Source organism: Lycium barbarum, chromosome 6 (assembly GCF_019175385.1).
Source record: "Lycium barbarum isolate Lr01 chromosome 6, ASM1917538v2, whole genome shotgun sequence".
NCBI lineage: Eukaryota > Viridiplantae > Streptophyta > Magnoliopsida > Solanales > Solanaceae > Lycium > Lycium barbarum.
The window spans coordinates 4202199-4216077 of NC_083342.1; the positions used below are offsets into that span (position 1 = coordinate 4202199).

General features: G+C 31.0%; 1 protein-coding gene across 1 annotated transcript; it reads right to left on the reverse strand.

Annotated features, from left to right (window-relative positions):
• Positions 1–7193: 7193 nt before the first annotated feature.
• Positions 7194–8744, reverse strand: LOC132600528 (arogenate dehydratase 3-like). The gene has a single exon (XM_060313750.1). It carries the CDS (start codon positions 8603–8605, stop codon positions 7319–7321), a length of 1287 nt encoding a protein of 428 aa, XP_060169733.1. The 5' UTR covers positions 8606–8744; the 3' UTR covers positions 7194–7318.
• Between the last annotated feature and the right edge of the window lie 5135 nt (positions 8745–13879).

The window sequence follows — 13879 nt, forward strand, 5'->3', positions numbered from 1 at the left end:
ATTTTTTAGAAAGACCTTCTAGTAGCGTATTAATTTTGTCATGAACTACAATTTGTTCATTTGGTAAGATTGTATAAGCGTTGGGAAAGTTTTGATGGTTTTCACAACTTGTGGGGTTTTTATGTCTATCAGAAAAAATACAACTTAAGAAATCCAAATTTCATGTCCAAACAAAACTTCAACTTCTAATCATCGTTATTTCAAATCACTGATTTCACATCATGATTTTAAATCACGTCCAAACGGCTCCTAAATTTGTCATAGTTTGATTTGAAATAAAATAACTTTTTTTTAAAATAAAAAGTTGCGATTTTAAAGCCATAACATTAGTATGGCTATAAAACTTTTGAAATATATATTCATAAACATGTATTTATGTGACTATAAAAACTTCTCAGTATTGAAATGCAGGAATGTTTTTGAACGGACTAATAAAGAAATAGTAACAACCAATGAAACGAGATAAGCAGTAGTAATATATCACATTCTCCCATTTTCTATTTACTATATTTCCTCCCTTTATCACAATAACCTTTCGAACGGGCAAAATTAGTTATATTATCCATGAACGTATTGAAGAGTATAATACATTACTTTCATCTATAAGTCAACATACTTTGCTTAACTACCAAAGTGGTGACTTCCACATGTTTAATATCCCAAAAATCGCAACTCGCAACACAATGCTTAATTTCTTCCACATGTTTGGGCTTTTATGGGCATATTATTTCTGTGTTACTTAAATTTTATCACTAATATGTTTTTTTTTGGGTACAGTATCACTAATATAATATGACTTCCTTTATGAGTTGTACACTAATATAATATAATCAAAGCTTACTCTTAGTATTGTTGCAGAACTGACTGCGTTCAAGTCTTCGATAGTTAAACTTTTACTAAAAGTATTAAATCACCACGAATCCTATTTTAAAGCTGAAGAAAGTTAGAGATCTAATATAAATATAATTAACACTAAAAATAATGTTAATTAAAATTGGGTGACAACTCTGTTTGTTTGTTGTTTGTGAAGTGATTGTTACAAAAACTCACATTATGCCACAAATGTTGTCCATTGTATATTCAACAAACCCAACTTGATACGTTAAGAACATAATAAACTAAACGTAATGGATGTATATTAATAACTATATATACAGTTCGTCTCATTTTTAAACTAACTAGGATTAATTATATAAATACTTTATATCATTTCGTTCCGTTAAAGAAAACACCATCTTTGTTCTATTTTAATTTTATTCTTACCTCAATTCAGAATATTGAATCAGAAAGTCAAAAAATATTTCTATCTAAGAAAAAAAACATGACCAATACTTGAGATGGATCCACTCTACCTAACTATAGAAGGCTCTGGAATTTCTTTTCTTTTGACGTCAAAGTTAAATGTTCGTAAGTCTATAAAATTACAATACGATTTTCTTACTAGTATATATAGGTAACTTGAACTTCAACGCATTAATAGATGCATGATGAATATGCTTTATCGCTAAAACAAACTTTACTCGTCATTAAGATTATTTCTTCCAACATATTGAGCGTTGATCGGACGCGGACTCAAGATTTAAGTTTTATATATTTAATTTTTGAAATTCTTGGCATTGTAGCTAGTGTAGTTTTAGAATTTAAAATTTGGGCCTACTATTCATTTCAATTTAGTGAATTTTGAATATAAATTTATCTTTCACGTCGACAGCACCCCACAAATAGTTGCATCCGCCCCCGGCCATTATGGATATGTTCTATCACTAGAGCAAACTTCACTTGTCACTAAATAAGATTTAGAAATTGGATCTTCATGTTTTACTCAACATGATATAAATCTTACACTTTCCTCGAATTCTCTTTTCATATTTTGAATTGTTAAAATATACTGACTTAATGTCCTCTGAATTCTTTCACATAAATATTAAGGATAGACGGAGTAGATAACTATAATATTGTTGCTTCCAAACGCACACGCGAGTATACGCGGTCGTACAAGTAATATAGGATTAAAGTTCATATATCGTACCCACAGGGACTTATGATTAACTATTTACTAAATTAAACTAATGCTAATTATCTAATCAAGAAATAAAATCCAAAATTATATTTATAAACTAACTAAAAATAAAAAGAAAACAAATAATGAACTTCAACCAAGAAAGATCGGATTTTTATCGGAGAAGAGATAGATCTAAGGCTATGACCACTAACAATCCAGTTTAGTCTTCCAATTGTTATACCAATTTTATTTCCTGGGTTACTAGTTGACGGGTTGATGTTAACTTTATGATATTCTTTCAAACTACTTACAAGCCTGTAGATGCTATTGTTAACGTCTATTTTTTTATGATCGTAAGAAGTAACAAGAACGCATTTATATCTCCGTATCCAACTAAGTAGGGCTAAAGGGTATATTTCTATCCTTAGTAGCGAAACGATTAAATCGAACAAACTCTATTTATTCTTATTGCGTACGTGAATTCCCTCTTTCAAGTCCAACTCACACACCACAGATAGTGTCTAATAGTGATCAAGTAATCAAACAATTAAGACCAAGAATAAATAAATAACCCAATGATGGAAAACAAATAGATATAAACCATAATCAAACATCAGCTTTCATGATAGCGTCAAAGCCCTAGAATTATAAAGTTTAGCTCCACATAGACATGGAGAAAAAATAACAAATCTTCCGAATAAAAAAAGTAAAATTGAATATTGCTTGCTTTACTTTTCACACCGCGAGGCAAATTTTCTCCCAGGTACGTTTCTTTGTTGTAAACTTCAATTGCATTACTCACTCCTTTGCCACATACACAAGCATGAATTGTCCCAAAATCATGCAATCACTCCACTTCTTCAATTTCCAACTGTCAGCATATTGCAATATTTCAATTGCTCCTTTCTTTTGCACTTCTGCCACCTAGACAACTCCTCCCAAACATTCCATTTATTCTTCAAACATTTTTCATTACGTGAAGTTTAATTCCTTCATTTAGTCTTTAAACATTTTTCATTACGTGAAGTTTAATTCCTTCATTCATTGGATGTCCACGTGAAGGCATGTAATTTCACGTGCAATCATGTTGATCTTTCGTTCACTTTCTCACGCCGTTTTATTCCTATACAATAAAAATATAATGTTAAGTATAAAGAAATATAATTTATACTCAAAAGATAATTAAAAATATTAAAATATGAGATAAATAATGAATTAATATATGCATTTTAGACCGAATATCAAATACAATGCATAAACTTCTAGTTTTCTGTTTAACCTAAAAAATAAAGAACTTATATTCAATTGTTCAATTCGGGGTAGGTGGGGGCAATCCATTGTGACACATGCACAAATGCTAAAACTTGATAAGACAACGCGGTTCATAACTTTTTAAGGACCATCGCACAACAAACAGGACAAAATTTATTAGACACAGAAGAAACAGAAAAAAGAAAAAAAAAAAACTCTATGGCAAGTGGAAAGTATACAAATGGCTTATACAATATGGTCATCAATTATATAAACGGTTTACATCATTTTTGGCCCTAGCAAAAAGTAGCATCTCAATAATTTTCATCACGTGTATATCTTGAAGTGAGTGTGTCCTCAAGTTTAAAATTTGGCTTAATACCTAGATGGACCCTTAAACTTGGCATGTTTTGTAAGATAGACATATAAACTTATAAGGTGACCAGATAGACACTTAAACTTACTCAAAGTGTATTTTTCAAGTTTTTCAGTTGTTTTGAAAACAAAAATTATATTTTTCAAACACTCACAATTTTCATGGCCAAACAAGCCCTAAATATATCACAATTTTTTTTTTTTAAAATGCAAAAATAAGGCAAACGCATATACATGAGACTATAAATGTGCACTTAAACCAATAAATACTCGCTAATCGCAATTTTGCAGCTTTCAATTAATTCGGTTTTTTTTTTACACTTGAATAATTAAAAAACAATAACTTTAACCAATAAAAATCCTTAAAAAAAAGAAATTTCAAATTAAGAAATTTCTAAGTTCAGTATTTCAAGTGTAAAAGAAATTTCAAATTAAGAAAACTGTAAAGCCGAGAAGAAAATCCTTAAAAAAAAGAAATTTCTTAATTTGAAATTTCTTAATTTGAAATTTCTTTTTTTAAGGATTTTTATTGGTTAAAGTTATTGTTTTTTAATTATTCAAGTGTAAAAAAAAACCGAGTTAATTGAAAGCTGCAAAATTGCGATTAGCGAGTATTTATTGGTTTAAGTGCACATTTATAGTCTCATGTATATGCGTTTGCCTTATTTTTGCATTTTAAAAAAAAAAAAATTGTGATATATTTAGGGCTTGTTTGGCCATGAAAATTGTGAGTGTTTGAAAAATATAGTTTTTGTTTTCAAAACAACTGAAAAACTTGAAAAATACACTTTGAGTAAGTTTAAGTGTCTATCTGGTCACCTTATAAGTTTATATGCCTATCTTACAAAACATGTCAAGTTTAAGGGTCCATCTAGGTATTAAGCCTTAAAATTTTGAAATGGTCCAACTTTTATGCACTATGGTAAGCTGGACATACCCTCGTAATTAACTATTACTCCATCCGCTTCATTTATTTGTCACTATTTTTTTAAGTCCGGCAAAAAATGTCACACTTTTAAATTAAAAATGATTAAGTTTACATTTTTATTTTACTCTTGACGAAGAAACTTTGATAATCATAGAAACGTTATGAAATATTTTGAGACCACAAATATAAGAAAAATTATAACCACATAAATACTATGACATGTTTAATATTATATATTTCTAAAAAAATTATTTTCTTTTTAAACTTAATTCGTGTTAATTCAAACTTTATCATGGGAGTACATTTAACTAATCTTTTAGCATCGATTGTGTTAGCTGTTAGGTACTCAATTTATATATATCTACAAATATACACACGTACTAAAACAAATCGTACTATTTCCCAAGCCAAATTTTAGTTAGGAACTTATTTCATGAAAACTCTATATGACCTACTAATGGTTTGGTAATATATTTATATTAGTATTGCTAGTAACAGAAAAAGATTGAAAACACAAATCAGAAATATTATCATCATATGATAAAATATTTTAGATGGTACAAATGTGATGAGCAACAACTTTATAATGATTTCAGATGATTTTGAAGTTCTCAATATTTTGAGATATTATGGTTGAGAAGATAAAGTTTAATATTATTTTATTTGGAATTGACCCAAAACTTTTTAATAAGAATTGAGATGCCTAGTGGGGATATGACATGAAGTTGAGGTTTGTAAACAAGTCAAGAAAAAGTTGTTGGGAGCACAAGTTGGGGGAAATTTAATGCACAAAAAAAAAAAAAAGGTGGGAAACAACTTAGGTTGCTCGGAATTTTAAAAAAATGTTGACTAGTGTGTACCGAAGAATTCAAAAGTAGTATATTTTTTGAGAGTCCGACACGGGTGCGACAATATTTTTAATGAATCCAAACAACCTAAAAAACAACAGAAGCATCTGTTGCTTTTTACTGTTTACAATCGGTTCGACACTTATATTGAGGCTCAACTAATTCAAATTCTCGCCATACAAGACTTATTAAAGAGAAAACGTTTTCTTACAAACTTTTTTTTTTTGTTTAGAACTCAAATCTGAAATCTCTTATAAGAATGAAAAGATCTTATCTATCTCACCGTAATTTTTTGTGACGAAGCTGTCATTATTAACCCAAAAATCAGATTCTTCTGTGCCGTCTAATTCCTCATAATATCTAATTCCATGAATCTCAAATCCCTTGGATGTTGGATCCATCTTCAAATGAGTCTTGTTCACCTATATATGCTTTCCCTCCTCATTGGACAAAAGCAAAAGAATATACGAATATTCTCTTTATTTGTTCTCATTTGTACAATTAGTTGAAAAGCACAAGTCCTCTCAATTAGGTACTGCCTCTGCATAAAAAGAGGAATAAAGAGAAAAAAGGGCAGACACCATCACCTTCTACTCTTAATCTCGGATTCGAACTCTAAGACTAAAAATGTTTTTTTTGTAAGGAACATTTTCTCTAAAATAGGTTTTACAAGACGCAATTTAAATTAGTCAGGCTAATGATTGCTGAATATTAGATGATTAAACCAAGACAAGAAATAAGAGAAAAAGAAACAATTGAACTGAGTCACAAGTTCAATTAACAAAGGTTGCGGGACTTGTGTTATAGGTCACAACTCCAAACCTTGCGTCAAACAAACTAAATTCAATATCAAATTGAAAAAAGAGTAGAGAGATAGACCCATCATCCCCGACTCGAAGATTGTGGTTGACTCAAATTTGTAAATGATACAAAGACACTTGTCAAATTGGAGTATTGATTAGGTAAATTTTGTTTTCCGTAACGCTAATAGATGTCCTTATCAAATACAGTTCTCTTGAAAATGCAAATAAAGTACACATCTTACAAGATTCACAAGAATATCTTACACAAATGTCCCATTTACTACAAAGATACTCACCCAATAGCATTTTGGTAAATTCTGTATAAATTACCCATCCTAAAATTCACAAAAATTGCCCACATGATTGTCATATTCTACCATAAAGTACCAAATTAACAGCATGTTTGGTCAAACTATTGTAATATTAAAGTGATTATTTTTTTTAAAAAAAATACTTAATTTGCGAAGTTAAGGTTTTTGATCAAACTTTTAGAAAGAAAAAAAAACGTGTTTTTGATTGGCATTGGATGTTGTCCGTTATAAGCAGAAAAAATAGCTTCTCTTGAGAAGCACTTTCAGAACATTGACAGCTTGACCAAATACAAATTACCACTCTAATATTTTTTTTAAAAAAATTAAAATTAATTAGTCAAACACAAATCGTTACTCTTTTTTAAAAACTTTGAGATATAAAAAAAACATTTTCTAAAATAAACAGATTTCTAAAGTTCCGCCAAACATAACAAAAAAAAAAGTGTCAAAACTAAACAAGTACAAGTGTCTATCAAGCTATTCTGTCAAAAACAGTTAAACATTACAACGTAGAAAATTGTAAAGTTGATTTCATCTCAAATTGGAAAAACCTGAGTATTAACAACTACACATTCACAAGGATTATTAACATTTGCCAACAAATTACCTTCAATTTTGAAGGTAAAACGAAACAAAACCTCCACAAAATCAACTATGATAAATAAAACAAACCTAAAATAAAACATATTCAATGTAATTTAATTTAAATGGTCTTTACTATTTCCAAAGAAGGGAAAAAGTAATTACAAAATAGATTTAAAAAAAAAAAAAAACGTAATTATCTTTTTTTTTCTTATTAGTTAATCTTCACGAGAAGGACACCATGGAGTCATATCCATAGGATAACTTCCCAAAACCCTTAAAAACGACGTAAACTCTTGAACTTCAGCCAATGCATTTTGTGCTCTTACATCAGCCATTGATGCTTCAAAATCCACATAAAACATATACTCAAAATGCTTAGCTGTTCCTACATTCGCATCATCAACCAATCTGATCGGACGGTTACGATGTGGCCTTGACTCAATCTTAGTTAAACTGATATTCCTAAAGGCAAATGCAGATAACACTTTGAATAGCACACTCATTCCTTTATTGTGTGCAAACACAATGCTCGTTTTAAAAGGTCTATCTGTTCGTGGAATTATCGGTTCACGCGCTAACATAACGAAGCGCGTGACGTTACTAGAATCGTCTTGTATTCCTTCCGATAAGATTTGTAAACCGTAGAGATCAGCCGCGCGTGCTGATGCAATCGCGGCTGTATCGCGTAAATTGTTCGCGGCTATAAATTCCGCTGCTCCAGCTGTATCATCGACTGCCTCACGTGTAACGTTTAAGCCGAGCTTTGTGAGAGTTAGCTCGCATTGAGCTAAGGCTTGTGGATGACTTATAACACGGTTGAGATATTCTTTGCGAACTCCAGGAAGTGCTAGTAAACAGTGATTAACAGGGAGCTGAACTTCACCTACTATGTGGAGACGATGACGGAGAAGCAGATCGTAATTACGGTGAATTGAACCTCCTAAAGAGTTCTCTACGGGTAGAACTGCACGATCAGCTATCCAGAGTTCAACTGCTTGAAAGGCGACCTCGAATTGATCACAAGGTATGGCATCACATTTTGGATAAGCTTTACCAGCTGCAGCCTCACTGTATGCTCCTGGTACGCCTTGATAGGCTACTCGGAGCTGTGCGCCGTGCATTGGCGCTGGTGAGAGGTCAGTGATTGTTGTTAAAGGCTTTGGAACGAGATCGATGCGATCTCGTTCCAATGTCGCTTTATGACCGTTAACGGCGGTGATGTTGTTGTTGTTGTTGCTGTTCTCAGCGTTAACGACTTTACTCGCTAAAATTGCACACGAACTCTGCCAGTCGGCTCGGCTCGAGCCGACGGAGTTGTTGTAGCTCGTCGGAGCAACGTTAACGTTAGTTTTAACGGTGTTTGTGGCGGCGTTGACTGAGTCAAACCGGTTGACGCATCGGATAATGAGGCGATTCGGGTTGACCCGAATTGGCGGTATCCTCGTTCGGGTTAAGGATTTGAGATTTATACCCGAAGATGATGATGGAGTAAGGGATTGCATTTTGCTAGGGGGTAAAATGTAATTAGTCAATAAAATTAGGGGGGTGAAATTGAGAAAGAAGGAAAAAAAAAATGATACTGCTATTAATTGGTTTGAAGCTTGTACAGTTCTCTTGTGAGAAGGTCCAAGCTGAGAAATGAAGGAGATGGAAGGGGTATATATATATATTTTCGGGGTGGTGGGTGAAGGAGGTTTGGTCAATATATCACCTACCACTTTTTTTTATTTATTTATTATTATTATTATTATTATTATATGTAGTTATAATATATGTGTATTTTATTATTATACGTAGTTATAATATATGATACATAAAGATACACACACGTTTCAATCTAGATGTCCACACATGTACACGTGAATTTGTAGTATGGTTTCTTTCAATAAGACAGAGAAAACTAGGTAAATGTACTTATAGCCTGTTTGGTCAAACTTATTTTTTCTTTAAAAGTACTTATTCTTTTAATAAGTGCTTATTTTTAAAAAAGTAAGGTGTTTGGCCAAGCTTTTGAGAGAAAATAAGTATTTTTAGGGAGTAGCAGAAACAGTTTTTCAGAAGCTAAAAAATAATTTAACATAAAATTGCTCTTTTTACCGATGAAATGATTTACAACTACACAAATATCTATGACTTGTTCTAGACTATAAGTTTTGAAAGTCTTTTTTTCTTTCTTAAATTCTGTGATTAGTTAAAATATATCACATAAATTGGGACGAAGGGAGTAATATTTTTTTCTTTTTTATGTATATTATTCAAAATTTCTATAATTTTAATATTTTTTCTATTTCTGTATATTATTCAAAATTTGTATAATCTTAATATTTTTTCTCTTCCTGCATATTATTCAAAATTTGTATAATCTTAATGTTTTTTCTTTTTCTGTATATTATCAAATTCTGCAAGGGATTTAGGCCAAGAAGGAAATTAATTGGAGAAGGCTGAAATTTGTTCTGCACTAGTAGAACTTCATTATATACAATATTTTTCCAAACAAACTTAACAGGTTCGCACCAACCTAATGAATGCATAGCACATGTTTTAACTAATTTTTTATTACTAAATTATAATTAATGAATACACATTTTGATAAGGTTTAATCATCGAATTCCTACCAGCTAAAATTTCTATTTGGATGATCAGCCACGATGGAATTGAGACGATCTCAGAATTCCGCCAAGCTAATAGCAGGAGATTTCAAACAATGGGGGAAAGCTCAATCCAACATCACGGGTGGATGTAGCTTTAAGCTACGGATTTACATGAACTCATAACTTTCCGCATATAACGTAAATATATATATAATTCAACTAAAATATCAAAAAAAAAAAAAAAACTGAACCGATAATTTTAGTAGTATGATATTATCTTAAAAATTAATCCCATTAAATTTAAATAGTAGTTCACCTCTAGAACAAGTAATATCACGTGAGCAGAGAAGTACAATGCCTTCTATAAAGTTATTTCGTTGAATGCAAGATCATGACAAGACTGAGAAAAGGAAGGTTAAGTGTTTTCTATTGAAAAAATTATTCTGAAGCTCTAACTCAATTCTGATTAAAAGTGGTGTGATTCTATTCATCCCATCACACATCAGAGTGTTTTACCATCAACTATGTAAACAATGGGTATAACTTAACTTTTATTTTTAGGTAACTTAAAAAGAGAAAAGAAGGGGAAATGTTGCCCATTCTTGCCCAAAGCTAATATACTAACATGTCATTTCTCTCTTGCAATTCAACTAAGTAAATCCCCATCAGGCCATCTCATAAGCTTTCCAAATCATCCACTATTCGGCCGACAGACGAAAAAATATACTCCCTCTGTGCTAAAAAGATTGTCCTCATTTCTTTTTTAATCTATCCCAAAAAGATTATTCTCTTTCTATATTTAGAAATAATTTAATTTTATGAGATGATTTACAGTCACACAAATATCTAAGGCTTGTTTTAGAATACACATTTCAAAAGTCTTTCTTTATTTTTTAAACTTTATGTCAAATCAAAAGAGGACAATTTTTTGGGATGGAGGAAGTAGTTTGTTTGGCCAATTTTTTAAACGTTTCCAAAAAGAAAAGTATTTATTTTAGAGAATAAATAGGTTTTGATGAAGAAATAAGTAGTTGTTAGTAGTTCGGAAAATTGAATTAACCGACAGACATATTACCAATCAATTTTGGAGGTAGAATATTTCATCAAGGAGGTTTATCATCCACTATATATATATATACGATTAAAAATGATAATTTTGTGTATATAGTGTGATTTAGCGGCGAAAAAAATTCGGATTAACCCACATCCACCAATAAAACATGGGTAAGCTTTTTCAGAAGAAATGTATGCGTAAAAGTTATCTACGCTTGGCTCCGTATTGCTTTTAATCAAAGATTAAATCGTTTTTGGAATTAAGCGTTTTTAGTTTCCTTCTTTTTAATAATGACAAAATTAAATGGTATTTCTAGTTTATCTCAACTTAAGAAACGTTTGCAGAACAATAGGATAAAAGGAAATTTATCGATAAAAACTACGAGGAAGACCCTCTCTATAACGAGAGACGTAGGCAAAAATGAGTTTAGAGCCATCTCGATTCGAAATACATTTGGAGTTAGTGGTTCTTTGACCTTTGTTATTAGTCCTTGGAAATTTCAAGCACACATCTATTAGGGCAGGTAAAGGTATCTGATACTTATTTTAATTTGGGGGCTAGATTAATTCGAATTCGAGTCAAGGATCTCACTTTGGAGAGGTAGTCTCTACGAAAGATAACTCTCTATTTTATGGGCTCGAATCGATATATTTAGTAAAGAATGAAAGGGTACCTATCACCCCATCATTATCTTTGGCGGTTAACTGTTTGTTACCTTTTGAATTAAAGTAGTGACAAGCCGAGTATTACATCTACATGGGGAGAAGCAAAGCTACATAGACAACTTTGATTTCCTCTTGTCCGCTTTCTTTCTCATGGCTAGGGGTGTACAAAGTAAACCGACAAACCGCATCAAACCGATAAACCGAGTCAAACCGAGAAAAAAACCCGACTAGTGGTTTGGTTTGACTTGGTTTGGTGTTGAAAAAAAAAAAACGACCATAATTGGTTTGGTTTGGTTTAAACTAAAAAAAGTCAAACCGAACCAAACCAACCCGACATTACATGTATTCAATTTTTAAAATATTTTATGCATAAAAATATTTATTTGTAATGTAATTTATAAATGTTTCTTAAATTTTTTCGTAATTTTTTATCTATTATCATATTATTCAAGCTTGAACTTAGAATTTTGAACGTCAATAAGTTTTATATCCTATGGATGTTAGTAACTCAAATAAAGTCCAAATCAAAACCAACTCTAACACTAATGCTAACAAAAGAAATTCAATTTACCATTAGGAATGACAATAATGTTGGATATCTATTCTTTAGTTTTGCATAATTGATTTAGAGAGTGAAAATACATAACTTAAGTTTTTTTTTCTCTGTCATGTAATTAATACTTATTTGTCGTACTTATTTTAGCATGACTTAATATTTTTAGATTATGGTCATTTTCTTTATGACTTTTTAATTAGCAATATTTATTTTAACCGATTTTATTAGCTTTTGTTAAATATTTTAATACAATGTCATCACTCTTCTCACATTTTGTGTTATTTTCTTAAGAAACACTTTAATTATATAGTTGTACCTTACTAGGACTAAAGAAATATTTGAAGTAAAAATTATATGTTTTGTATCATGACTATTCCGAAAAAAAAACCCGAAAAACCCGAGAAAACCGAATAACCCGAGAAAACCCGAGGTTGAAAAACCCGAATTTTATTGGTTTGATTTGGTGTATAAATTTAAAAACCTGACGCAATTGGTTTGGTTTGGTGTTTAAAAAATCCAAACTAACCCGGTCCATGTACACCCCTACTCATGGCAATGCCTAACAAAACAGTTAAGAAATCTACATGGGATTTTATCAAGAACATCAGTTTCTTAAGTCGATCTTCAGTTCGATCAATTGGACCCGACCGCTTATTACTATAGTAACTGATTTATTTGTTCACTTCTTCAAATATTGACACTCCTACAAAAAATCCTACATACGCCACCTAGTTCTTGATATTTCTATATACTCCACGATATTTAATTCTACCTGTCAATTTTAAGTTGATATTTTCTAGTAACATTGATGCTTGATGTCAGTACTGGGAAATAGATAGGTCTGTATGTATGCAAGTCTGGTTTAGAACCATAAATTTATATCACGTCTAAATCATTTCTCTTACTTTTTGTTTCATGTCCTCCATGTCGATATCAGTGAAAATCTAAAACGAGGAAAAGCATAGAGGAAAAGGCAAAAAGAAATATCACTAACTGTATAAGATACTGTGTACAAGAGAGGTGGATTCATAATTTAAATTTTATGAATTCAATCTTTAAAATTCGTACAAACTTACTATATGTTTTTTAAATTATGGGTTCAACTCTACTACTTGTTGCAACTTTAATGAATTTTTACACATAAACTTATATTCCGTATAAAATATCGAGTTCACATAAACCCGATACCATAAAGTTGGTGTAGATAGTTACTTAGAATGAATTTGACTTTTATGTTCTGAAATTGTGTTATCCACTTATTTTTTATATTAATTAATTTCGGGATAAGATGCGAATTATTTTATACAACTTTTGGCGGTGAGTATTAATTAATCTCGGAATTATATTATTTCACCATCTGTGCTAAAATGGTGGGATTACTATCTCATAAAATGATATATTTCAACTCATGACATATTCTTAGAATCCGGAGCCTAAAGGGTATAAAAATACACGGTATTTACCAAAAGGAGATGACCAAAAATTTATATACCAAAAGGGGTATATCGTGGATCAGCCCACGATATACCCCAAAATTTTTTGCCGTTGTCAGAACCAAATCAACGAAAATTAAAAATAAAAAAAAATAAACGTATAACGTGGATCAGTCCACGTTATACCTCTAAAGTTTTTTTTTTTTTTTTTTTTTTTTTGCGAGCACTAAAAAAAAATTTGGTAAACTTTTTTTTTTTGCAACACTTAGTGTGTTTTTTCATTCTTTGACCAATGATTAGTCGTGTGTGAAGACTCCGAAACGTCAATATTTTATATAGAACCTGATATTTTTTTCTGCGTACAATAATGTAGGCTCAATACATCAAGGATACGTAGACGTTCGGATCGTCATTTTAGGGGTTGAAAAGGTGCCCGAAATAAGTTTTGTTTGAAAAAACTTAGTGTTTGACTATAAG